A 26,465-nucleotide genomic window follows, 5' to 3' on the forward strand; every position below is an offset into this window, starting at 1 on the left:
ATAAATAGTTGACATCTCAAGCCAAGACCCTTCATCAGGAATAGAAAAGAAGGGAGCAGAAGACAGAATAAGATGTGGGGGGAGAGTGAGGAGTGTAAACTGGCAAGTGAAGATAAGGTAGATGAGTGGTCCAGAGAAAATAATCAGGTTTGTCCATTCTCACTTTATAGCAGGAGTTCCCAACCTGGGCTTCCAGGATTCCTTGCTGAACGGTATTGGTCCATGGCATAAAAAAGGTTGGGAACCTCTGCTTTATAGGTAGTGTTCTCTAATCCACTGTCATCCTGGTGAACTTCTTCAGCACGCTCTCAAAAACCTCCACATCCTTCCTGTAACAGGGTGATCAGTACTGAACACAGTACTACAAATGTGTCCTCACCAAAATTTTATACAACTGTCTGACTTTTATACATAACATCCCTACATCTAAAGGTACAGACCTTCTTTACCACCGTGTTTCTTTTGTGTTGTATCTTTCAGAGAGGAATGGACCTGCACCCCAAGACTTTGTACTCCAGTGCCTCAAAGGGTCCTGCTTTTAATTGTGTACTTTTTTGCATTTGGCCTCCCAAAATGCAACACCTCACTTGTTTGGATTAAACTCCATCTGCAATTTCTTTACCCACATTTTCAACTGGTCTGAATCCTACTGAATCCTTTAACTGCCTCTTCTCTACCCAGAATTTCACCAATTTTTGTTACTATCTCCAAACTTATTAATCAGCTCACCTATTTTGTGTATATCACACACAAAACGAAACACATGAATTGCAAACATTTTATGGAGTACAAGGCCAATTCTGGTATGCTTTAGAGAAAGAGTTTCAAAGGGTTGGAACTTGGCCTCTTGAATGTCTACAAGTGCATCCATCATCTGCATATTGCAGCTAGGCTATTGGAAGTTTGGAAGCTTGGCTCTCGTGTAGTCACAATGAGTTAAACAGTTTTTCATTAATAAAGAAGATTAGCAACACTGTCAGTTTATTTGATGTGGGTGCAAGTAAGGTTCAGCCTTATTTGACTCTGACCTTCAGTAAGATTTAGCTCTGTTGAAGACCTTTTGATTACTGTTATAGAGCAAACATAAAGGAGAGATGAATCCTTGTGGGCAGCTGAATTCAGGAAGGAGATTCCACAATTGTCTTTTGATTAATTATTGCCATCCCTATCAATTCTTTGAACACTTCCTAAGGAGAGTAACAGCTTTTCTAATCCAACAAAGCAAAAGTTCTTCGTTCTTGGACATTCTTTATATTCTTGAGGAGCTTCACATTCTGATGTATAGTGACTAGATTTGGACACACTACTCAAGCTGTAGCCTAACCTAAGTTGAGATGTTTGTGTAACCTGTTTTATTTTCTGCTTCTGCTTATCTAACCCTGGATCTCATATGTTTTAATAGTTTCAAATTCAATGTGTCCCGCTATCTTTGATGGATTAACAGACATATCCATGCAGGTTGCTATTTTGACACATAAGTTCTTCTGTAATATTAGCCTACAGTCTCTTTTTATTTTCTACCAACATTTCTCATACACTCTTTCCTGCATGACATTATGATTATGTGTTTTCTTCATATCATTTGAGTGTTCTTCGCAGATGTAAAAATCAATTTGTGTGTGATCATTACAAGCAATGTGGAAAGTTTAGAACTATGTTGTAGTTGAACCTGCAATCTAAACTGATTATAATACAAATGAATTGTTAGAAAATGACATAGAAACATAGAAAATAGGTGCAGGAGTAGGCCATTCGGCCCTTCGAGCCTGCACCGCCATTCAGTATGACCATGGCTGATCATCCAACTCAGAACCCTGTACCTACTTTCTCTCCATACCTCCTGATCCCTTTAGCCACAAGGGCCATATCTAACTCCCTCTTAAATATAGCCAATGAACTGGCCTCAATTGTTTCCTGTGGCAGAGAATTCCACAGATTCACCACTCTCTGTTTGAAGAAGTTTCTCCTCATCTCGGTCCTAGACCCCTCGTTCTGGACTTCCCCAACATCGGGAACAATCTTCCTGCATCTAGCCAGTCCAATCCCTTTAGAATTTTATGCGTTTCAACAAGATCCCCCCTCAATCTTCTAAATTCCAACGAGTATAAGCCCAGTCGATCCAGTCTTTCTTCATATGAAAGTCCTGCCATCCCAGGAATCAATCTGGTGAACCTTCTTTGTACTCCCTCCATGGCAAGAATGTCTTTCCTCAGATTAGGGGACAAAAACTGCACAAATCTTTTTTATGACCGCTGCTAAGAATCTATCAATGTTTTATTTGCTGCATTTATTAAGTAATTTTTAAAAGCTACTTAGCTTTGCATAATTTCTCATGAGTTGCATTCATTCTTTGTGGTTTACTGGAAAAAGAAATGCCAGTTTTAAACCCATTAAATGTTTTATGCCAGGTTTTCAATTGGCATAATCACATACTACCATTTGTAACATTGTGGACAGCTGACCTGCATTTTGAAAGTTTGAAAAGTACTGAAAATACAAGGAACTTGAGATTAAAACTAAAACGGGTATATGTTTTCAATTGATCAGGTGTCTCCTCTGTAAAGATAAACTGAACTGGTGTTTCAGGATAATTGCATTGCATCATTTTAGATTTTGGACACAGGTTGAGTACATACCCCTTATGCGAAATGCTTGAGGACGGAAGTGTTTCAGATTTCAGATGTTCTTGGACTTTATAATATATAATGAGATAGCTTGGGATCACCATAATTTCCTGGATGAGTTCAAGGCCTGCTTCCCTTTCAGAACCTACAGGTTGCAACTTGGGTACGTAAGGTCAGTTTATTCAGCTTTGCACATCTGGAAAAGTGGGAGTGATCCAGGCAGTAAACTGAGCTCAGCATGTTCTAGCCCATTGCTTTAATTGCTGCTATTTAACTTTAATTTTTTTTCTAGATAAACCACTTTATGGTTTAAATGCAAACTAGAAAGTCAGATTAGAGCACAAAAGATTGAAGCATAACCATTTGTTGAGAACATTCTGCACTTGAGGATTTCAGGCAGAGTCAGCGTGGCTGTATGAGAAGTTCCTGCTGACTAATTTGTTTGAATTTTTCAAGCAAGTGTGTTGCTTTGACAGTTTATTTGACAGTCTATATGAAATTCAGTAAGGCCTTTGACCATGTGCGATATGGGATCCAGGGCAAATTGGGAAATGAATTTCAAGCTGGCTTAGGAGTGGGAGGTAGAAGGGTACTTTTACAATTGAAGACCTGAGACTTGGTGTACCACAGCTATTGTGTTGGGACCCTTGCTTATGAATGTGTCTGTAGAAAGTATACTTAGTAAGTTCACAGATGACATGGTGGTTTTTGTTGATAGTGAGATGGCACCCCAGCCTAATACGTAACAATTTACAATGACCAATTAACTTACCAACCGGTTCGACTTTGGACCTTGGGAGGAAACTGGAGCATAAACCCACACAGTCACAGGGAAAGTATAGACACCCCTCAGACAGTGGCGGGACATGAACCTGGGTTGCTCGAACTGTAAAGCATTGTGCTAACCATTATGCTACTGATATCGTACTTTAGATTAAATAAGGAGCAAAATGGCAGATGGAATTTAATCCTGTAGAATATGAGCTGGTGCATTTTGGGAGGGCTATGGCTAGGATGCAAACAATAAATTGCCATATCTTAAGTACTGAGGAGCAGAGGGATATTGGTCTGAAGGCAGTGGCACAAGTAGGTAAGTATAGAAGGCATATAGAATACTTGCCTTCATATTTGCTGTGGATAGAACACAGATCCTTACAGAATTGACTCTCACAGAATTCATGTGAAAGAAATAAACATTTTTTTTCCAACAAGTTTCTTGATGCACACACTGGAAAGATGCAGAGAAGATTCACCAGGATGTTGTCTAGGAGTAAAAGTTTCAATAATGAGATTTTGGCGCAGAGTAAGCTGGGGGGTGATTTGATAAAAGTATACAAGATTGATGGAGCATAGATAAGAGGGAAAAAGTGAGAAACTTTTTCCATGAGCTGCAGTTTATATGTATAACCAGTGTGCATAGTTTTCAGATAAGCAGTTGGAGATTTGGAGTGAATTTGTGGATTTTTTTTCACCTAGAGGGTGCTTGAATTCTGAATTTATTGCCTGAGGGGTGGTGGATGTTAGCATTTGAGCAGCTGAATGCCATTGCAAAGAATACTATGACTGAGTACTGGAAAATGGAATTGGTGTAGATTGGAGGGGGCATGTTGGGCCTAAAGGCATCTTTCTGTGATGTGTGACTCTATTATGGAGTGTAAAAAAATCTCAATAATCCAAAGAAAAAACCTTGCAGGAAGAAATACTACAGATTTAAAGTTAAGTGGAAGTGAGTATTTAAGAGTTTAACATATTATCTTTGGAAATATATATAGGAGATCTGTTTAAGTAGAGAAAGAAAGTGGTAATTGTTTTTACTATTTATATAAAAAGCATGGAAATATTCAAGTGTTGTCTAACTGTACTGTGTTTAGTGATTAAATCAATTTCTCTAAATTGATGGGAAGGAAGGTAGGTAGGAAGAAATATACAGAGAATAAATTTTTTGGAATTTCCCAGGAACTGCAATGAAGCCGATTCTTACTATATACTTATCCTGCATGCACACATTTGATTATATACTCCTAATACAGAACAGTTTCTATTTCAGCCCTTAACATTATTCACTTTTGCCAGTACAGTAAATTGTTAGGGTCAATGAAAGGAACCTATTGTACAGATTGGGGTAGATTTATTTATGTAAATTCCAAGTGCTGTAATCTATTGAGAGTAGAAAGGCTGCACAGCTAACCTAACAAATTCTGTTGGAACAGAACATTTCACAACACATACCATTACTCTTTTTCTTGAATGTTTAGAATAAAACAAACTTGTTTTGAAGTAGTGAAATAAGAGACTGAGATGAAAATTGGATTTCACTTTTGACAGACATAAATGCAGAAATGTTAGAGGCTTTTCTGAATAACAATCCCACCATGAAAGGCTAGCCAAAAAAAATGCAATCTTGAAGTAATTGTTTACTTGTTTACATTGCTTACAGATTATTTAGATGTAGACTGAAAACTGGTAGACAAAATGATGCCTCGTTCATTTATTTTTTTTAAACCGGCAGCAAATAGATGCCTGCCATTCTCTTGAAGCGAATAATTATTTGAAGGCAAATCTCTCAAGATGTGACCAATCAAAACATTGATACTTGGATAATTGAAGTATTACTCAAGTAGTGGCTTTTGTCAGTTTGCTGTTGAAAGTTATTTTACCAGATACATGCTACCATATAGGGGCAATCAGTGTGCCAGGTTCAGGTACACATTATTTTATAGAACATTTGATTAGGTTGGGGCAGGCTAGTTAGACTGAAGGCAATGGATATTAAGAAACTTAAAATAGCCAATCTTCTGATTCATCACTTTAATAAGATTCATGCATTGATAAAGAAACAATGGGAAGAGATTGAACATTATTTAGTATTTTGGGTCAGGATAATTTACTTAGTATTATTACATGTGCTCTTTGGCTCTAGCTGCCCATACATTGTTATTTAAACCAGTCTTTTTTTTCCGCTTCTCTGCAAACTTTGCAAATTGAGTTGGGTTTGGGAAAATTACAGTTACCTGGACTGTGTTGGGTTTGGATTGGCTATTATTTTAATCTGTGTTCTAACACCATTAGCAATTAAGTGTGGTTTTTTTTCATTTCAGGATATCCTGGACATGCAAGATGAATTAAATGAGTTGAATGCCACCCTTCTATTTTACCACACCCATAATGACCAAAAACTGCAACGTATTGATTTAAATGTTCGTAATCTGAGCCAGAGAGTTACGTTGCTTGAAAGGAATTTTCCAGTTGCTGATGTTGCTAAAATCAAGAGCATGAATAGCACTATGGTAAGTATACTTTTTAATTCAATCAGTGCTTGATGATGAGTTCATCCAAGCAAAGTGTAGACAATATGAGTTTCTTGCATTTGATTGAAGAATGCACATATATTACAAAAAAAATTGACGCTAACAAAAATGCCGTAAAATAATTTGACACACAAAGCTTGCTTTATTCTCAGTTAAAACCATTGAAAGATATTCGATTGGGATTAATTATTTAATAATTAATTGTGTTAATTGTGATCTTAATCAAACTATTAGAGTGCTAGTATTTTCACATGGAACATGTTGTTTGCTTTGTAACCGAATAATAAAATATAAAAGTTTCTTATTTTAATCACTTTATGGGTTTACATTTGCTTATCCAAACTCCTCTAGTTCTCTACTGTGCTGGATTTCTTGTTTCTCTGATTTCATCCATTTGTCAGTTCCTGATTTTTCTTCAGGCCCACACTGGCAACTCTACACGTACTAGTAAATAGCTTGCTGGTGCTCTTTGCTCTTTGTTTTGAATGAAAATGTATGGAGCAAAGCATAGGAATGAAAATTAGTAAGTATATGTGGTAGTAAATTGGATCAGACATTGGCTTTGTGGGAGAAGCTAGTGAGTGTTAGTAGGTGGTTGCCTCGCTGTCTGGAGGCCTGTGGGTAGTGGAGTGCCGCAGGGATAGGTACTGAGTGTATTGTTGTTTGTTATCTACATCAATAATCTGAATGGTAAGGTACATCACTGGATCAGCAAATTTGAGGATGACACCAAGACTGGGGATGTAGTGGACAGCAAAGAAGACTATCATGGCTTGCAACAGGATCTGGATTAGCTGGGAAAAAAATGGGCTAACAAATGGCAGATAGAATTTAATGCAGACAAGTTTGAGATCTTGCACTTCAGTAGGACCAACCAGGGTAGGTATTACACAGTGGACGGTAGGGCACTAGGAGTGTGGTAGAACTAAGGGATCCAGAAATACACGTCCATAATTCACTGAAAGTGGTGTCACACTTGATAGGGTTGTAAAGAAAGCTTTTGGCACCTTGGCCTTCATAAAGCAAAATATTGAGTACAGGAGATGGGATGCTATGTTGAAGTTGTTTAAGACATTGGTGAGGCCTAATTTGGAGTATTGTGTGGTGTTCTGGTCACCTACCTACAGGAAAGATATCTATCAATCAATCAAAACAGTGCAGAGAAAATTTACAAGGATGTTGCCAGAACTTGAAGGCCTGAGTTAGAAGGAAAAGTTGAATAAATTAGGACTCCATTCCCCACAGCACAGGAAAATGAGAGGAGATTTGATAGAGATTTACCAAATTATTAAGAGAATAGATAGGATAAATACAAGCAGGCTTTTTTCACTGAGCTTGGGTGTGACTAGAACTAGAGATCATGAGTTAAGATTGAAAGGTGAGATGTTTAAGCAGAATATGAGGGTGAACTTCTTCACATGTGGAACGAGCTGTCAATGGAAGTGGTGGACGTGGGTTCGATTTAAGCATTTAAGAGAAATTTGGATAGACACATGGCTGGGAGTGGTATGGAGGGCTGTGGTCTGGATACGGGTTGATGGGACTAGGCAGATTAGTAGCTTGGTATCGATAAGATGAGCCAAAGTGCCTGTTTCTGTGCTGTAGTGTTCTATGACTCTAAAATTAATAACTTTTCTGTAAAGCAATTGTTTTAAGTTCTGAATAGAAACAAAATAAATAAAATGTTCAGTACAGCAATTTAACAAATTTAAAGACAATTAACAGATAAATAAGATCAACAATGAGAATCAGCACAAAGCTTGACCTTAAAACTTGGACTATCTAGTGTGGTATTTCAATGTAACACTATTTTTTCATTTAATCAACTATTTTTGTTATTAAATCAAATACAGATACTATCTGAATATTAGTGAAAAGAAAATTACTTGAAAGAACAAAAATTTCTGTAGGTCAAATAACATTAGTCTTGAATGGTTCAAATCAAACTGTAATTGATATACTTAAAAATAACCATATGAATTGTCTAAGATTGTCCTTCTTGAGGCAATTTCATGCATATCTCATAAAGTTGTTATTGTAGTCATTTTAACTATAAAACGAATGGAACCTCAAGAACAGATATCTTGACATTTATTAAAAAAAAACTATTTGAGGTGTATTTTTCTGCGTCAGTTTATTGCAAAGAAAAACATGAACGAGCAGTACAAATAGACACTTAATGGACTTTGGAAATGTCAAACTATGTAGCTAGTGGATATGCTAATTAGTATGCTCGTACCTCATAAGGGGGAATTACTGCCAATAGTTGTTTCCACAAAGGCTTCCCAACTAGCTGACATTTATTGCTTGCCTAGCAGCAAAAGGCTGTTAGCTTTCAGATAGCTGTGCTGAAGGTCAAATACAAAATGAAACTCAATTTATTACACCACCTGGGCCTCTTAAATATCTCACAATTTGAGAATTAAAAGGTTTGACAGACAAGTAAAAAAAGAACCTTGATGCTGACCAAAATATTGCCGTAAGGACTAAAAGATTTCTGTAGTCTTTAAATGTTTTACTTTTAGTGGGTCTTGAAGCTTTAAAGAGAAGTTTAAGACTCTGCTCTCAATTACCTTATCACGCTGATTATTCATGTACGAGTCTGGATAGTGATAGATAATTCAAGCTCAGCAGCATCTGCATAAGATGAACATATTCTTTGATTCAATTGCCATCAGTGTGCCAAGATCTTCAGTTATGTGCTGCCATTACTGATGTTGAACTTGGGAATATCACTTGATAACTTGTCTTCCCCTTAGCTCTTCGAGATATTCTGCAAAGGGATCAGTGTTTGGTGTTGTCCAATGTGGAGGAGCAGCAAATAAATTAAATTGAAGGAATGCAAATTAAATGTAGTCTTATGGAAATATTGTTTTTGGTCCCGGAATTGAGAGAAGGGGCAGGAAAGATGGGCAGATATTTTCAATGGTTATATGGGAGTGGTTTGTAAAAATTATGAGTTTTCTCTAAAAGGAAGTTGCAGAGAGAATCCAAATTCAGTATATTTTCTGGCTTTCCACTGGCCATTCTACCATTTGCAGCCTTAGAGTACTGTATTAAATTTGTAAAACATAATTTCTCTTCCAAAAATCATGTCAGCTCTGCCCAGTCATGTCATAATTTTCTAATTGTCACTGCTTTGCAGCAGATCGAACATTTTCACAGTCAGGGATGTCTCTCTGACATTCCCCTCATCAAACACAATAGGTGCCCGCATTTTTGTATCATGGTCATGACTAATTAGGGAGTATATTTGTGTTGTAATGCAATGTTGAGAGAATAAAACAGACAGAATTTTTTTCAGCTCTATTATTGCCAATTCATTTGTTTTAGCCCCAGTTTCTTCTAGGAACTTAAGAGCTCCATATACAAAAAAAATTTTAATCTAAGCTTCATAGGTTTCCTATTGCTCAGGGGTTACAATATCAAATACACCTCAGGAATAGTCCTTTATTCAGTATTTGAAAGTATAAACAAGAATTCATCTGTTGTTCTTGAATCAGATGGTAAAGACGTCTCATGATTTAATGAATTATTTAATTCCCTTTGCTGTAATTGTTGCCAGGATGCACTCATTGTTGTTTTGACATCAGTAAATCTTGAGATTTAACACCCTTTTTGTGACCCAAAAAAAGAGGCTACATCTTGGCCTTTCGTATGCACCAATTTTCCACATGTGCAAGAGCCCTAAAACCTTTTAATTGTTTTTAACTTTGAAGTTAGCTTTCTTACCACTATAGTTTGAATTCCTTATTTCTCTATTTCTGATATTTCCTGATCTTAAATAATTATTTTCAATACTTTTTTCTTTCAGCAAAATGACAACATTCAAATGCCAAATTTTAGGGAAAGGTTGAAGGTTATGGTCAATGCTCTCGCCAACAAATCAGATAATCTAGGTAATACAAGTGTAGTCAACAACCAAGGTAAGCTAATTTAAAGATAGGAAACGCTGCTTTTGGATTTGATGTATTAAGAAAATGCTATTCATTTTTAAAAAATTCTCCCTGTAAAAGATAACATTAGCATCTGTTTGGTTCCTTCATAGTTAAAAGTACAACATAGTTAAACAACCATAAGGATGTTCATCATTATGGTTTTCTGATCAGAACAGATTAAAAATCAATTATTCATATTCTTCCCTACTAATACAAAATTTAAAGTTTGCACATTTGAGATTGCATATGTGATAAATTAGAAAGAATTTTGTTATATCTAAATTACATTGCGAATCTCCAGGTTGATATTCTTATAGTCAGATTATCCGTGTTTCCCTGTCCCTCTCCCCTATTAGCATATGCTGTATTAGCCTACCTCTTTGATTAATGTTCTTACTGTAATTCAATGTCAAATTTTGTCTATTAGCACTATGTGAATTGTCTTAAAAGTTCAAAGTACTTCAAAACTTTGAACTTTGTATCAGTACTTTTAATGTCATAGAGCATTCACTAAATTCCATTATATTACATAGAAAATGGATTATATGGAACGTACCTTGAAAAATATCTTAAGGCTGCAAGGAAGAGAAACTGAATCCTGAAGCAAACCAAGAGATGTGCTTTCAGGAAGGCACAATGTGAAGAGGGTTATAGCTTAGTGAACTCGAGTGGTTAAAGGATAATGCTTCATTAATGAAGTAGGAAATTGGAAGAATAGTCCTGTATTTGAAAAATTTAACTTGCAATGATTAAGGAAATCGATAAGTAAGATTAGTACCTGCAATTATGGGATAAATAGCTGGATTTTGCTGATTCCTGCCCTGTATTTTTTGTGAACTGAAGTATTTCAAGCCAAGGGTCACAATCTGAAAATAAGGATTATGCATTCAGGCTGGGCCAAGGTGAGATTTCTGCAGTTGGTATGCTGAAACATCAGATATCACTTCCCAAGAGAGCTGTGAAGGCTCATTCACTGAGTATGTGTAAGAAAGTGGCACCAAAATGGAAGAACTGGCATGCAGTTCTCTGTCTCTTTGTGTGTGTGTGTCTTTTTTATCTCTAGTAATTTCTCCATTATCACTAGTTTTACCAATTGTTTTAGGGGCAGGACTTTCTTTCTGCATTTTCTGAAGTCCAGTCATTATTTGGACCATTTGCAGTAAACTGTTTAGTTAAGTTTTATATGCTACTGCTAATACAGTAAATGGGGTTAGCTTTTGTATGGTCAAATGATAAAGTGTGTGAATAAAATCTAATGAACTTGTATTCTTGATGATTGGAAAATTGGTACTACTTAGCAAATTTGAGGATTTCACCTTTTTAGACATGCACCATTTTATCTATATTAGTACTTCTGATGTCCTGGGATTAATGGAGCCAGCAAATTAGATGTGACATGAGAGTTAAGCACTTTATTGTTAATCTTTGTGTATTTTTGATAAGGAAGTTGAAGGAGAAAGGGCAAAAGGGAAGTAAAGAAAGAGCGGGAGCAGAAAACTAGATGTGTTTGTGTGAATGGAGTGAGAAATTGAAGACATGTTCAATAATTAACCAGCAGATGTCAGTGGTGATGTACTTCTGAATTTCAGTCGCTTACTTATTCTGCTTTGTTTGTCTAATACTGCTAAGCACATGTTGTTTCATTCCAGTTTGTTTTTGAGGGGATGTGAGTATCACTAGCAAGGCTGACAATCCTACTGCTCTCTAAAAGGTCTTTGAAGGGGGTGGAAAACTGCTGCCTTGACCTGCTACATCTTTTCTGGAAGTCAGTTAAAGCAACAATACAGGACAGGCAATATTTCTTAGATTAGGATGGTATGTGACTTGGAGGGATACATTGTATGTGGTGCTATTCCCATTTTTATTTTGCCTTTGTTCTACTTAGCAGTAGTGGTCAGGAGATTGGAAAATTCTGTAGCAAAAGCCAAAGTGGGTAATTGTCTTTTTAAATTCTTTTGAGACACAAAGGTTCAAAATAAAATAGAAGGTGCACGAAGTTAACTTTACAGAAAATTAGGTCCAATTAATAGTTTAAAAGCTAGGTATTTCTGGGAGTTGTTCCTCGTCCATGAACTGTCCAGTAAATCTGAGGTGTACTGAAGTACAGTGGGAAAACTTTTACATGCCATTCATACAGATATTTTCATCGTTATCAGTGCATCAAGGTAATATGAGGGAAAACCAATCACAATGCAGAATATAGCAACACACACTAAATGCTGGTGGAACACAGCAGGCCAGGCAGCATCTATAAGGAGAAGCACTGTTGACGTTTTGGGCCGAGACCCTTCGTCAGGGCGTCGACAGTGCTTCGCCTTATAGATGCTACTTGGCCTGCTGTGTTCCACCAGCATTTTGTGTGTGTTGCTTGAATTTCCAGCATCTGCAGATTTCCTCGTGGGTGCTGAATATAGTGTCTCTTTTTTTTTGTTAGGGAAAAAATGCAGTCCAGTCAGGCAATAAGATGCAAGGCCATGATGAGATGGATTGTAGATTTAAGTTGAGTTCATTTTTTGTACGAGGTCCATTCGTTAGTCTTATAACAGTGGGATAGAAACTGTCCTTAAGTGTGGTGGTATATTTGTTCTACGTGCTTTCAGGCTTTTGTATCTTGTGCATTATAGGAGGTGGGAGAAGAGAATACATTTGGGTTGGGAGAGGGCTTTGATTATGCTTGGCTGTTTGTGCTGCCTCAGTAAAAGTTAGACAGGGTTCATGAAGGAAAGGTTGGCTTGCACAATGTTCTGAGCTGTGCCCACAACTCTGTAGTTTCTTTTGGTTTCTGGAGTGGAATCAGCTGAACTGGAAGATAAGCTGTTGTTTCTGGACAGATACAGAGGTTGTGGTGAGGAATAAGCTGCACCAGCGAGTAAGTGAAAGTGTCCGGTGGAGTCTGTGCATCAGGGCTCTGTCTCACATGCTCTGTAGGGTTGGGTCTTTGATCCTGTCGGGCTTTGATGTTGGCTGCTCTTGTAGGTCAAGCATCAAGACTTGGTCACTGGAGCTGCTGTTGATTGGGACTCCAATCACGGTGCCCTAGGAGTGGGTTGGATATCTGCTCCTGCAGATCAGGCCTCTCTGGGATCCCGGAGTTGAACCTTGGCAACAGGTCTGTCAAGTTGGGTCTGCACTCTATACAAGCTGCTGCGTAGATGGGACCATCCTAGGGCTTGCTATTTGGTTCTGTGTGGGTTGTGGAGTTGGGTTGGTGGTTCATTCGCTCAGATCGCTAGAGTATCACCAAACCTGTAAATAAATTTAAGAGCATTATTAGTAATTTTTAAGAGACTTAGAATTTTAGTTTTAAGAGTAGAATGATTGTAATAGACATAATGAAAAGTTTTACACAGAGCAGCTTGTATTGAGTTGCCATATTCTGCTGACATCTTGCTAGTCTTTATTTCATCAAATTAATTTTTTTCATATACTTATCAAGTATGTGAGTTCCAACCTCCTTTGAAAATAATGGCTCAAGTCTTCCTTAGAAAAGCTGGCAATTCCATTTGGAACTGTCAGAATTTACCCCCATAGAACTTTCAGCCATCTGTACAAATATAGATGTTTTGAACTTTCCCACTGCTTTAAGATGTATTAAACGCAAGAGATTATGTTAAATGTAAGAGTTGCTGGAGATCCAGAGTAACACATTCAAAATACCGGAGGAACTTAGCAGGTCATGTAGAATCTATAGAAACTAGAAAAAGAAGGTAGGGGGTGGGGAGAGGAGTACAAGCTCGAAGGTGATGGGTGACGCCATTTGGGTGGGGAGGAGGATGAAGTAAGAAGCTGGGATGTGATAGGTGGAAAAGTAAAGGGTGAGGGAAAAAAAGGATCTGATAGGAGAGGGAGCGGATCATGGGAGAAAGAGAAGGAGGGGTCACCTTGGGGAGTTGATAGGCAGGTGAGGCAAAGAAGACCATAGGAGCAGAATAAAGGCATTTGGCTCTTCGACTCTGCTCCGTATATGATCTTGGCTGATCTATTTTCCCTTTTAGCTCCAATCTCCTGCCTTCTCCCTGTGTCCCTTCATGCCCTGACCAGTCAAGAATCTATCAACCTTTGCCTTAAGTATACTTAATGATAGCCTCCACAGCTACCTGTGGCAATGGATTACAGAGATTCACCACTCTCTGTCCAAAGAAATTCCTCCTCATCTCCGTTCCAAAGGGACACCCCTCTATTCTCAGGCTGTGTCCTCTGGTCCTAGACTCTCCCACCATAGGAAACGTCCTCTCCAATTCCACTTTGTTAAGGCCTTTCAACATTCGATAGGTTTCAATGAGGTCACCCGCCCCATTCTTCTGAATTCTAGTGAATACAGGTCCAGAGCAATCAAACCCTCTTTATGTGACAAGCCATTCCATCCTGGAATCATTTTCATGAACTTCCTTTGACCCCTCTCCAGTTTCAGTACATCCTTTCTAAGATAAGGGGCCCTAAACTGCTCACAGTACTCCAAGTAAGGCCTTACCAGTACTTTATAAGGCATCAACATTACATTGTTGCTTTTATATTCTAGTCCTCTTGAAATGAATGCTAACATTGTATTTGCCTTCCTCACCACAGGCTCCACCTGCAAATTAATCCTTGGGGAATCCTGTACAAGGACTGTCAAGTCCCTTTGCACCTCAGATTTTTGAATTTTCCCTCTTTAGAAAACAGACTACACCTTTATTTCTTCTACCAACATGCATGACCGTACACTTCCCGACACTGTATTCCATCTACCACTTTTCTGCCCCTTCTCTCAATCTATCTGTCCTTCTGTAGCTTCTCTACTTCCTCAAAACTACCTGCCCCCCACCTAACTTTGAATCATCTGTAAACATTGCAACAAAACCATCAATTCTGTCATTTAGGTCATTGACATACAATGTAAAAAGAATTGGTCCCAACATAGATCCTTGTGGAACACTACTAGTCACTGACAGCCGACCAGAAAAGGCTCTCTTTATTTCCACTCTTTGCCTTCTGCCAGTCAGCCACTGCTTTATCCATGCTAGTATCTTTCCTGTAATACCATGGTCTCTTACCATGTTAAGCAGCTTCATGTATGGCACCTTATCAAAGGTCTTCTGAGAATCCCAAGTACACCATATCCATCAGTTCTCCTTTGTCTATCCTGCTAATTATTTCTTCAAACAATTGCAACAGATTTGTCAGGCAAGGATTTCCCGTACAGAAACCATGTTAACTATGGCCTGTTTTATCATTGCCTCCAAGTACATTGAATCCCAATATTCGACCCCTAACATCTTCCCACCCACTGAGGTCAGACTTAACTGAACTATAATTTCCTTTCTTCTGCCTGAGTGGAATGACATTTGCAATTGTCCAGTCTTCTGGAACCATTTCAGAATCTAGTGATCCTTGAAAGATTATTACTAATGCTTCCACAATCTCTTCAGCCACCTCTTTCCGAACCTTGGGATGTACATCATCCAGTACAGGTGACTTGTCTACCTTCAGATGTTTCAGTTTCCCAAGAACCTTCTCCCTGGTAATGGCAACTTCACACAGAGGTAAGAGAGAAGCCTGAGTGGAGAATGGAAGAAGAGAGGAGAGGGGAAAAATGACTGGAAAGTTCAGGAAATCATTGGTCATGCCATCAGGTTGGAGGTTACCCAGACAGAATATGAGGTGTTGCTCTTCCAATCTGAGAGTGGCCTCATTGTAGCAATAGAGGCAGTCTCGGACCGACATTTTGAATGTGTTTAAGATGTATTTCTGTATTTTCTGTTTTAAGTATTTGGGAGGGTTGAAGGTAGAGGAGAAAGAAGATTCTGTTATATAGCAGGAGTATAACTTCTCTAACTATGCCCTCTTATATCTCTGTCTCCCTTCGTAGTTGAAGCTTTTCTTCCGAACTTTCCAATTAAGTCAGGTGAATAACTGCTGAAATCCTTTGAATTTCTGAGGTGATCCTATCTGTGTTATGCAAACTGTAAGCATAGAAAGGAGAAGAATCCAAAGAATGAAACAACCATGAAATTCAAATAAAAAGTCAACGGCAAAATAATAATTACTCAAAACTTTGCTGCAGAGTTTTAATGGCTATATACCTTTAGGACTATACTGTGCTGTGAGTTTTATTGCAAAGTAATAAGTGACTCAACATGAAAAGTCTAGTATGTGTTGAAAGACATGCCCCCAAGTGCAACAGTGTGTAACATAAAACATTGAATAATGTTAAATCAATGTTGGAACACTTTGGGGCTTATGTTTAATTCAAATGATTAGTTAATTGACATTTTTAGCACAAGAACCTTGAAATTAAGTAGTTTGCATATAAAATTAGTATTCCTTATGAGATTTGAACCAAGGATCGCCATGGATCATAATACTCATTTAAAAAACATTGCTCATTGGTAACATTACTTGCAAATAAAGAGCAACTAGAAAGTTCAGAACCATGGCAGAAGTGATGATGTGTCATTTCTTTAGATAGTTGGACACAGGTTTGGGCCAAATTATCTGCCGGCCAAAGAGAGGTAGCAGTATTTGATTTGAAATTCATTATAATTATAAATTTGGATAACAAATTTTCTTAGAAAAAATTTGCAAAGCTTTCATGTTTGTTGAAATTACCATAATTTTTGCTTGAGTGGTTTTGGAGATTTTGATGGCAGGTATGTTTTCATTTGACCACGATCTGGTTTGTGCACTAGTTCATAGTAATGCAGATTATTACCATTGTGAACAAGAGCATGAGCAATCTCAAAGATACCTCCTGGAGATTAATCCATTTCGTACAGATAGACCTTTAATAATTTCCCTGGAGGCTACTGATATAGAGAAACTAAAATGAACTTTTCTAGGGCTTTATGTTTCTGTTTCTTCAGGATCAATCTTCTGTTTTACCAACAGCAAAAAAAAGTGCAAACTTTAAAAATGTGAGCCCTCCAACATCTTATAATAGTTGAAATATTTGCCTTCAAGTTTATCTGGTGTTCCTAGATCAATTACCTCAAGGCACACTCCATTTTAAATTGGGTTTTTTTTGGTGTTAGCTGTGTTTTGGTGATGCCCAATGCAAAACCTAAAATAGATGGGAACCTTCCTTCCTGAGCAAAATGTTTCTGTTCCAGCTGGCTATCTACACAGCTATTTCGGAGATCTTCATTTCTCAGATTTGCATATGTCATGTAGTTTCTTCCAGTTTAGTTTATGAAGCTATACTGCCTGAGATTGTCAAATTTGTATGTGAAAGTGGGGCCAAAGTGCCATAAAAGCTGGAAAAGGAACTGAGGGATTCTACTTATAATAGATATCTGGAATATGTAGGTGTATTGGCCTCAAATGAGGAAGAGATGTAGGTTTGCTTTAATGTCCAGAATTCAATAACCTTTGGATTTTGCACAAGCTTACACATGATGAATGCAACTGTGCACTAATACCAACTGATATTTATGAAGCAGTGGTGTCATAGATTTGCAAGATGTTATTATGAACTAAAGTTACCGTAGATTTCGCACTACAGAGCGCAACTGATTAAAAGCCGCAGGCTCTAATTTTAGAAAGAAAATCAATTTTGTACTTGTACAAGCCGCACTGGATTTTAGGCCGCAGGTGTCCCACGTTGTAATATGAGATATTTACACAGAAAGATATTACACGTGAGGATTTTTTAACTTTTAATTAAATCCATATGGTAACATAAACAAATACATATTGCAAATGCTTTTTTTCGAACCGTGCCTGTAACACGGCTACTTTTAAATATACATACGTATCGGTAACACACAAATTACGTTGCGTATACTTTTTTACTGAGCAGTGCACGAACAACATTCCAATATCTCCTAACGACTGGTAAAAAAATATATACTGCAGCCTACCAGGAAAAGTTATTGATCGCCTTTAACTTAAAAGCAGCGTTTGCTCGGGTCTAATGCGCTCCCCCCCCACCTTCCTGTTTATCGCAAACCAGTATTTCCCACAAGACCCGGCGAAACCAGATGTGACGTCATAGTATCCCGGGATGTAGTACAGAAAACAAATATACTTAAAACACTTCTAACTTTAACTAGAAAATACTAACAAATGAATTACTAAGCGAAAATAGTATAAACTAAATAACTGCCATAAAGGCAGCACAATGCTTTTCTTCGAGTGTTTTCCATGTTGATGAGGGTGAGTACAAATGACTGATTTACAATAATTTAATTGTGAAAGTGCGCTTGATTTATCGTACAATTTCATTGGACCTCTGTGAACTACTCATCAATTTTATTGGTCTACTGTTACGAGGCAAAATGTTTTTGGCGGCATGGAAAAAAACCATGCATTAGCCGCACCGTAGTAAAGGTCGCAGTGTTCAAAGCTGTTCAAAGCGTGGGAAAAATGTAGCGGCTTATAATCTGACATCTACGGTACTATTTGATAAGCTGTTTCCAAAATGAGAGAATAGAATTAAATGTCATACTTTTGTTTTCAGAAAGTCATCAATAGTTGAATTTTAAAAAGTTTAATTAAAATTTAGTAAAAGTGATTGATTATCAAGGAGAATCTTGATTTTTGTAGAAAATTTTCTGAAATAGCATGAGTTTTATTCTAAGAAATGATTGTGTATGTAATAATCATTTTTGACATTTGTTTAAAAGTGGGTAAAATTAATCTTGCCTGAAGGCCAGTATTGCTGTATACTTTGAAAAATGATATCACAAACATATTGAAATTAGAGCTGATCAGTGACGTGTAACTTGATGGCAAATTTAATTATGTTGAGTGTGGTGCTTGGAAATCAAGGATGGGATAGTCAGTTTGTTGTTTCTGACATTGAATACTTGTAGGTTTAGTATGGAGTAGGCCATGTATTACATAGCCTTTGTGCACTCAGTTACCCAACATCCCTTTTGTTAGAATATGTTTAATCCAATATTTAGCATATAGAGGGAAATGTTACTAGAACTGGAAAATCAAGGAAGGATTAGATTGGCCTGTGTTGTTTTCTTTGGAACGGAAAAGGCTAGGATTTAGGTGAATAAAATTGAAGGGCACAGACGGCTAAAACGATGGATCAAATTTCTCTAGCAGTGAAAGAAGCAGGGCGTAGATTTGAAGTAATTGATTATAGCAGTGCAGAGATGAGTATTTTTGTCAGCGTAATAGGGGTCTGGAACTCCAGGGAAGTAGTAGAGACAAAAACATGTAATACATTTAATTAATATGTAGTTGTGTACTTAAGTCATGACCTGCAAGAATATGAACCTAGAGCTGGAAGGTAAGATTAGGCTGTTTGTCCTTTGACAGAGGCATGATGAGCACCTTTGTTGTAAATTTTGTGAAAGAGAAAATAAACCAGAAGAAGTTAAGATTTCCAGGATGAATGAATGATGTAAATTATCCTCATTAGATAATTTTTCTTGAAATGGAATGATGCATTGCATACTGTCAGCATGATTTCCTGTTGGAAGCATGATTTTAGATGAATTTGTTTTTCTGTAGTTTGAATGACATTGAAGAAAAAAATTAGTATATGCATATTTAGATATAAAATCAAAATCAATGTTCAGTTTGGATATCGTCTGAGAGAAAAGTCAATCAATTCTGTTGCAGACTTTTGTCCTAGAGGATGGAAACAGTCCATGAAGTTTTTAAACTATTTTGTTGTACTTTGTGGTTTGTTAAAATTTTGCTCCAATATATGAACATATGAATTTGGAGCAGCAGAACCCACTTGGGCTCTCATGCATGTTCTTCATTTAGTAATGTCATGGGAGAAGAACGATTTGCCAGATCAGACTAATCTCAACTCTTCATTCCCTCCAAGTATAATAATTTTTTTTTGCATTCTTGCTGATCAGGAATGTATCTGCCTCTTCCTTAAAAATATTCTGACTCTGCTTATATTGTTTTTTGAGAGAGCATTCTGGGGACTGTCAGCCCTTAGAAAACATTTTGCACCATTTGTATTGAACCCTAGTTCTAGCTTTTCTTACAATATAGAACATCCTCACTTTCTCTCATTCTAAACTTCAGGCGCTACAACCTTAATTTATCCTCAGATAATCAGCACATTCTAGGTATTAGCTTAATAACCTTTCTAAGAACTGTTTTCAGTGTATGTATGTTTTAAAGCTGTACTTAGTACTCCACGTGATCTTGTCAATGCCTTGTATTCAGTAACTAAACTTTATTACTGCACTTGTATCTTTAGACCCTTTAACAGTAAACGACAGCATTTTGTTAGCTTTATTTTAGCTAGAGTATAGTGATGCATCGTCAGGTCCATTTGCATTTTAGGGCTCTGCAATTTGCCCTCGTTTATGTAATGTCCTTTTTACCCCTGCCAAAATGGAATATTCCACATTTTTCCACAATATTTTTCAGATCTCTGCCTACTCACTTCACCTAATGTATATTTTTGTAGCTCGCTAATGTCCCCCACAACTTGCTTTCATATCTAGTTTTGGTCATAAACAAATTTAGCAATTATATCTGTTGGTACCTTCATGCAACTCACATAAGACAGGCCCTGACTTGTGTAACTTGGGGAAGAGCTGTAAATTGTAAAAAGTTCAGCCCCAACATGATCCGTGTTGTCACTCTTTAGTTTGCATGCTGAAAAAGGATAATCCTGCCTACTTTGTTTCCCACTAGCCAGTCAGTCTTGTGTTCATGGTAATGTGTTACCTTTTTTTAAATTATGAGCTTAATTTTCAACAATATGGTTTTCTGGAATCAAATCCTTGAAATATAAATATAGTACATCCATTAGTTCCTTACATCTATATCACAGATCACTGAAAAGAACTCTAATTAATTACAGTAGCCAAATATAGCCACCATGGAAAATATGAAAAGAAAACTTCGCCTGAATACTCTGAACTTCAGCGCTAAATCATATCTGGCCCTTTGCTGCCTTCTCATTGAAAACATGGTGCAATTTTACTACAGGTTGATCAGAATATCAAGAAAGTTAGTACAATATTTATACACAGATACTGGTTATGATAGAATAATCTAGAAGAAAGCTGAACTTTAACTTGAGCAAATTTGCTCCAATTCATTGAATAAGTTATTCCACTGACTATCCATTTGTGTATCAAAAAAAAATCAAAGACCAGAAGTTGCTGTGCTTACTGCTAAGCATAAGGTAAATGTGAAAATATCTAGTACAAATATGCACTGATGACTTTGATCTCCAAAGTTGTCCCAATCCTCAGTAGCAGGATCCTGCACTATGGCTTGTCTTGCGCATGGAGCAGCATCAGTTTAGGGATATGATTAGAGAACAAACAGGAAAACTGAAGCTGGTGCATGTCCTTATCAGCCAGCAAAGTCCGATCCTTTCACTTGGCCATCTGCTGAACCTATCAAAAGCGTGTTATTCAGAGTTCTAAATAAAGGTATTACAATTTTTTCCAGACTTGAAAAAATTAATTCAGCTCAGGTAATACAAAAATAAAATTATTCATTAGATCCTTGCCAACTGCAGCCATTTTTCTCTATTGATAAACAAGAGACTGCAGGTGCTGGAATTTGGAGCAACACACTGTTATAGGAAGTGAATAGGTTGAGCAGCATCATTAGGAGAAAATAAATATTTTGAGTTGAAAATGTGCATCGGTACAATTTATTTCATCCCACTGATGCTGTTTGACCTGTTGAATTTCTCCAGCTGATTGTGTGTTGCTCCTCTCCATTGTTATGTTTGTTTTTAATATACTTTGCCAGGTCTTACCACCGGTGCAGGGTCATTGGACCCATTCCCCAATAAAAGTGTATGGAAATAGTCATGAATTTAGTCACAAAGTTTCTGGATGTTGTCACTGTAGGGCAACCAGTTTGGGACTTTGGCAAAGAAGTGCCAGCCCAAGGAGTTGTTGGAAGAAAATGATAATATGTGAAATATTCAGAATGCCTTCAGTGAGGTATTGTATGAAGAGTTATTGGTAAGGCTAGAGGCATAGGGAGTCAGGGACCAGATACAGAATGGATTCAAAGATGGTTAATAGATTGAAAATAGATGCTTAGTTTAAGGGAAGTGTCTTAGGAAACATGATCCATAGGAATTTGTGCTAAAACAGTCATTGTTATTCACATAATAGAATTGGAGCTGTGATGTTAAATCATTATACGAAATTGGAGATGGGAGTTTGATTACAATGTAATTAACTAGAACAAAAAGCATATGCATGAATCTTGGGCAAGTTTATCATTTCAAACATGAGAATGCTTACCTATAAAATAAATAAAAGAGGCCACTTGTTCCTTTTTTGGAAGCCAGCTAAATAGGATAAATGAGCAATGAGATCTGGAAATGGGTACATATATTATTGAAGCTGGAAAGTACAAACCTAAGACTGCAGTTAATTTCTGGAAGGGGAAAAAATATTTGAAATAATATTGAATTTATGTAGACTTTCTGTTGGGTCACCCAAGGAGACGTGAATAAAATGCAGAAACTATCTTCAAGGATGACTGAATTGAGTACTGTAATAAAAGAAGATTAAGGCTCTTGAAAAGAGAACATTCTGGCAGTTGCAGGTTCTTAGAATTGTGCAGTAATTTGTTAAGATGGATATGGAAAATCATTAAACATAAGCTAGTAAAACAAAGGTATAAATGAGACAACTGGCAGATCAAAAAGAATTTCCGATCACTTTCTATGTTGTAAAAATGCAGATGTAGTCTGCCACATGGGTAGTAGAAAAAGCATGGACATATTTCAAGGAAGGCTTGATTCAAATATGAGAGAGAAGAGGAAGTGCAAAGGCAGAGTGACAAAGTAATTGATGTGGCAGAGCAATTACAAGCAAAGCAGCTCTACAATATGGCCTGATTCTATGCTCTAGAATCCATGGTTGCTTTCCCTAAAGTCTGGAATGTAAGCAGTAAGTGAATGGATAATTATTTGCAGCTGTACTTTTGTTTTACAGCTAACACAAGCTCAACTTCTACAGTGAATCCCTTAATTTCTCCAAGATTCCCAGTAAAAGCAACAGCTAATAAAAGCAGTAAAAGGAATGTCAAATTAAAACACCTATCATTACCTGGGATTAACAGTTTAGAAGGTGAGTTTTACAGCTAGAGCATTCTTCATTCTTCACACCCAATGTACATTATTTATAATCTTATTTGGACTTTAGAGATCAGTGCATAGGATCTCAGCTTAATCGGTGGTGATATCTGGAATAATTTGAAGGTTATCTAAGTATAATCTTACACCTTTTGGTATAGATCAATAAGCTGGACTTGATTAAACAATAAGGAAGCCCCAGATTCATAAATGATATCAACTTTGTAAGTTCATCGTGAATAAAAGAATTGTGAGCAGAATGGATTGCTCAGTGAGCCAAAAATGTACCAAATGGAATTCATTGTGGTAATATGAGTGGCAATACATATAGAGGGCAAATATGGCAATAAGATAAACAATAGTGGTAGAATACTGAAATGAACAAGAAGAATAATAAGAGTTGGAATGTTATGGTGAGCTTGTATAAGACCTTGGTGAGGCCGAATTTGGAGTATTGTGTGCAGTTTTGGTCACCTAATTACAGGAAGGATATTAATAAGTTTGAAAGAGTACAGAGAAGGTTTACAAGGATGTTGCTGGGACTTGAGAAACTGAGTTACAGAGAAAGGTCGAATAGGTTAGGACTTCATTCCCTGGAGCATAGAAGAATGAGGGGAGATTTGATAGAGGTGTATAAAATTATGACGGGTATAGATAGAGTGAATGCAAGCAGGCTTTTTCCACTGAGGATAGGGGAGAAAAATATCAGAGGACATGGGTTAAGGGTGAAAAGGGAAAAGTTTAAAGGGAACATTGGGGGAGTTCCTTCACACACAGAGTAGTGGGAGTGTGGAATGAGCTGCCAGTTGAAGTGGTGAATGCAGGCTCACTTTTAACATTTAAGAAAAACTTGGACAGGTACACAGATGAGAGATGTATGGAGGGATATGGTCTAGGTGCAGGTCAGTGGGACTAGGTAGAAAAATGGTTCGGCACAGCCAAGAAGGGCCAAAAGGCCTGTTTCTGTGCTGTAATATTCTATGGTTCTATGGTGCTAATATCCCAGTGTGAGTCAACATATTCTTAAAAGTAATGAGACAGCAGATTAGCACAAAAACATACGAAGAAACTATTAACTGAAGCATAGACAGTAAGAGTAGGAATGTATTTCTAGAATTGCATAAAATAGCAGACAGACTGCAACTGAAGTACTATACACTGTTGGGTCCCCAAAAGAATGTGATGGCATGTAACGGTGCAGAAGAGATGTAGGTGATTGTTGCCAAGATTAGAGAATTTTAGTTCCAAGAGAAGATTGTCTGGGTTTCAGTTGTTCTCTTTCAGAACACAATAAGGTGAAAGGGAAATCAGCAAATATGTATAAAAATGAGACTTTTCCCTTAGCAGATGGGTCACTTACAGACAAGTTTAAAAAAATTGATAGTAGGATTTGAAGAATTAAGCATATTTGATATGAACTATGGAAATCAACAGTTTGAAACTGTCTCTCAGCATGGTGAAAGAAGAAATGTATTAAAAAGATTTTTTAAGTACCTGAATGAATGCTGGGAAATGCTGCATTCTGCAAGGCCATGAAGCTCAGTAATAAGTATCAAGAGAAACTAGTAAAGCATAAATTTAGGACTAAATCTATGTTTAATTTGATCAACATACTGTGCTAGCTTTATTAGGGGAAATAACTTAAAATTGAGGGCGGGGAGGCGTTGAGAGGGTTCTATGAATAAATTGATGAAAACTGAATGGCCTTTCGTATTTATAAATAGCTATCAATATTCTCTAGAATGACAGTACAATTATGGAAATTCATTATCTAGGACTTTCTTCTGGATTTGCAAAAACTGTGGCTAAAATCTTAATTTACATTAAACTAAGCATTGAAATTTATTAGTACATGATTTACCTGTCTTTGGATGCATCATAGTCAGATCACGGAATCTCCCTTAGCAGATTCTTTGTTCATCAGGCTCTATTTGAACAATATTATTCCTACTGTTACAGGATATGAAACTTGTTCATTTATCTTCATTAAAAGGATGTGATGTTGGAGTATTAAGCCTTTTTTATGTGTGTTTGCATACAACTTCACAACTGAATACACAATGTAAATGAAGTGTTTAACTGTCTCGTTCAGATTAATAAGTTGATTAATTTTGTAACGATTTCAAAGGAAGGTGAAGAGTATCGGGTGAAAATCAGCTTTTCTTTGAGGAGCTCTGATGCTTTTGATAACACAGTACCATTGTTCAATCTATGCCACTGAGAAATCCTCTAGGGTTTTTGTTTGGGTAAACTGCACACTTCTTCACTACAAGTAAAAATTTACTTAATAGGGGTCTAGATACCTTTGTTACAGATGAAAGATGGATTAGTTGAAACTGTGCAGCTTGCCAACAATATCACTGTGCAGCTGTAGCATAGTGGTTAGCCTAATGTCGGAATTCAATTCCAGTGTTGTCTAAGCTATTTGTACCTTCTCCCCATGACTATGTAGGTTTCCTCTGGGTGCTCTGGTTTCCTTCCACAGTCCAAAGATGTACTGGTTAATTGGTCATTGTAAATTGTCCTGTGATTTGGCTAGGTTTGCTTAGGTGAGATTATATACATCTCCTATTTCCATAATCATCCTGACTCCTTTGGAAACAATTGGGCTAATAACAATTTTACCATATGTAGCAAACTAAAAGTATTGTTTTCATGTTTTAAGTTTTTAGTACTGCCAGTTCTAAAACTTAATGCTATTCATGATTAGAAAAAAAACCCTTTGACCTGCATGTCCCTGCCTTAACTTCTTCCTCTGTCAGCTCATTCTGTTTATGATCTATCCTCTGGGTGAAGAAGTTGCTACACAGATTAGGTCTTTTCTTCTCCCCCTCCCCCCCCAACCTAAATGTATCCCCTCTATTTCTTATTCCCCAATCCTAGGAAACGAACTATACATTCATAAGCAAGAGATTCTGCAAATGCTGGAAATCTTGAACAACACTCAAAATGCTGTAGGAACTCTTAAGTCGGGCTGCATCTATGGAGGGGAATAAGCTGTTGATGTTCGGGGTCGTGACCCTTCAAGTCTGGAGAGGAAAGGATAGAATAAGAAAGTGGGGGGGGGGGGTGGGGGTAGAGTACAACCTGGCAGGTGATAAGAGAGGCCAGGTGAGGGGGAAGATGGGTGGGTAGGAATGAAGTAAGAAGCTGTTAGGTGATAGGTAGAAGAGATAAAGGGCTGGTAGGAGTTTCATAGAATGGACCATGGAAGAAAGGGAAGGAAGAGGGACACCAGAGGGATGTGATGGGCAGATGAGAGGGCAGACTGAATGGAGAATGGAAAAAGAGAGAAGGACAAGGGGGGGGGGGGTGAGATGTTAGAGAAATCAATGTTCATGCCATCAGTTGAAGGTTACCCAGACAATATGATATTGCTTCCGCAATCAAAGTGTGGTCTCATTGTGGTGGTAGAGAGGCTATGGACCAACGTGGCAGAATGGGAATGGGAAGTTGATGAAGAGAAAGTGCTCAACAAACCAGTCCCCCAATATATCTTGGGTCTTGCCAATGTAGAGTAGTGAGCACCAAATATAGTTGATAAACCTGACAGACTTGCAGTGGAAGACTT

At 37.4% G+C, this 26,465-nt stretch overlaps 1 protein-coding gene across 1 annotated transcript in view; it reads left to right on the forward strand.

Annotated features, from left to right (window-relative positions):
- Positions 1-26,465, forward strand: part of efcab14 (EF-hand calcium binding domain 14) — a 52,493-nt gene that overhangs the window by 23,257 nt on the left and 2,771 nt on the right. Inside the window, exons 6-8 of the mRNA XM_073063110.1 lie at positions 5,723-5,911; positions 9,747-9,858; positions 22,755-22,889. Coding sequence (XP_072919211.1) covers positions 5,723-5,911; positions 9,747-9,858; positions 22,755-22,889 — 436 coding nt within the window. The remainder of the gene's footprint in view (positions 1-5,722; positions 5,912-9,746; positions 9,859-22,754; positions 22,890-26,465) is intronic.

The sequence above is a fragment of the Hemitrygon akajei genome, chromosome 12 (assembly GCF_048418815.1).
Source record: "Hemitrygon akajei chromosome 12, sHemAka1.3, whole genome shotgun sequence".
NCBI lineage: Eukaryota > Metazoa > Chordata > Chondrichthyes > Myliobatiformes > Dasyatidae > Hemitrygon > Hemitrygon akajei.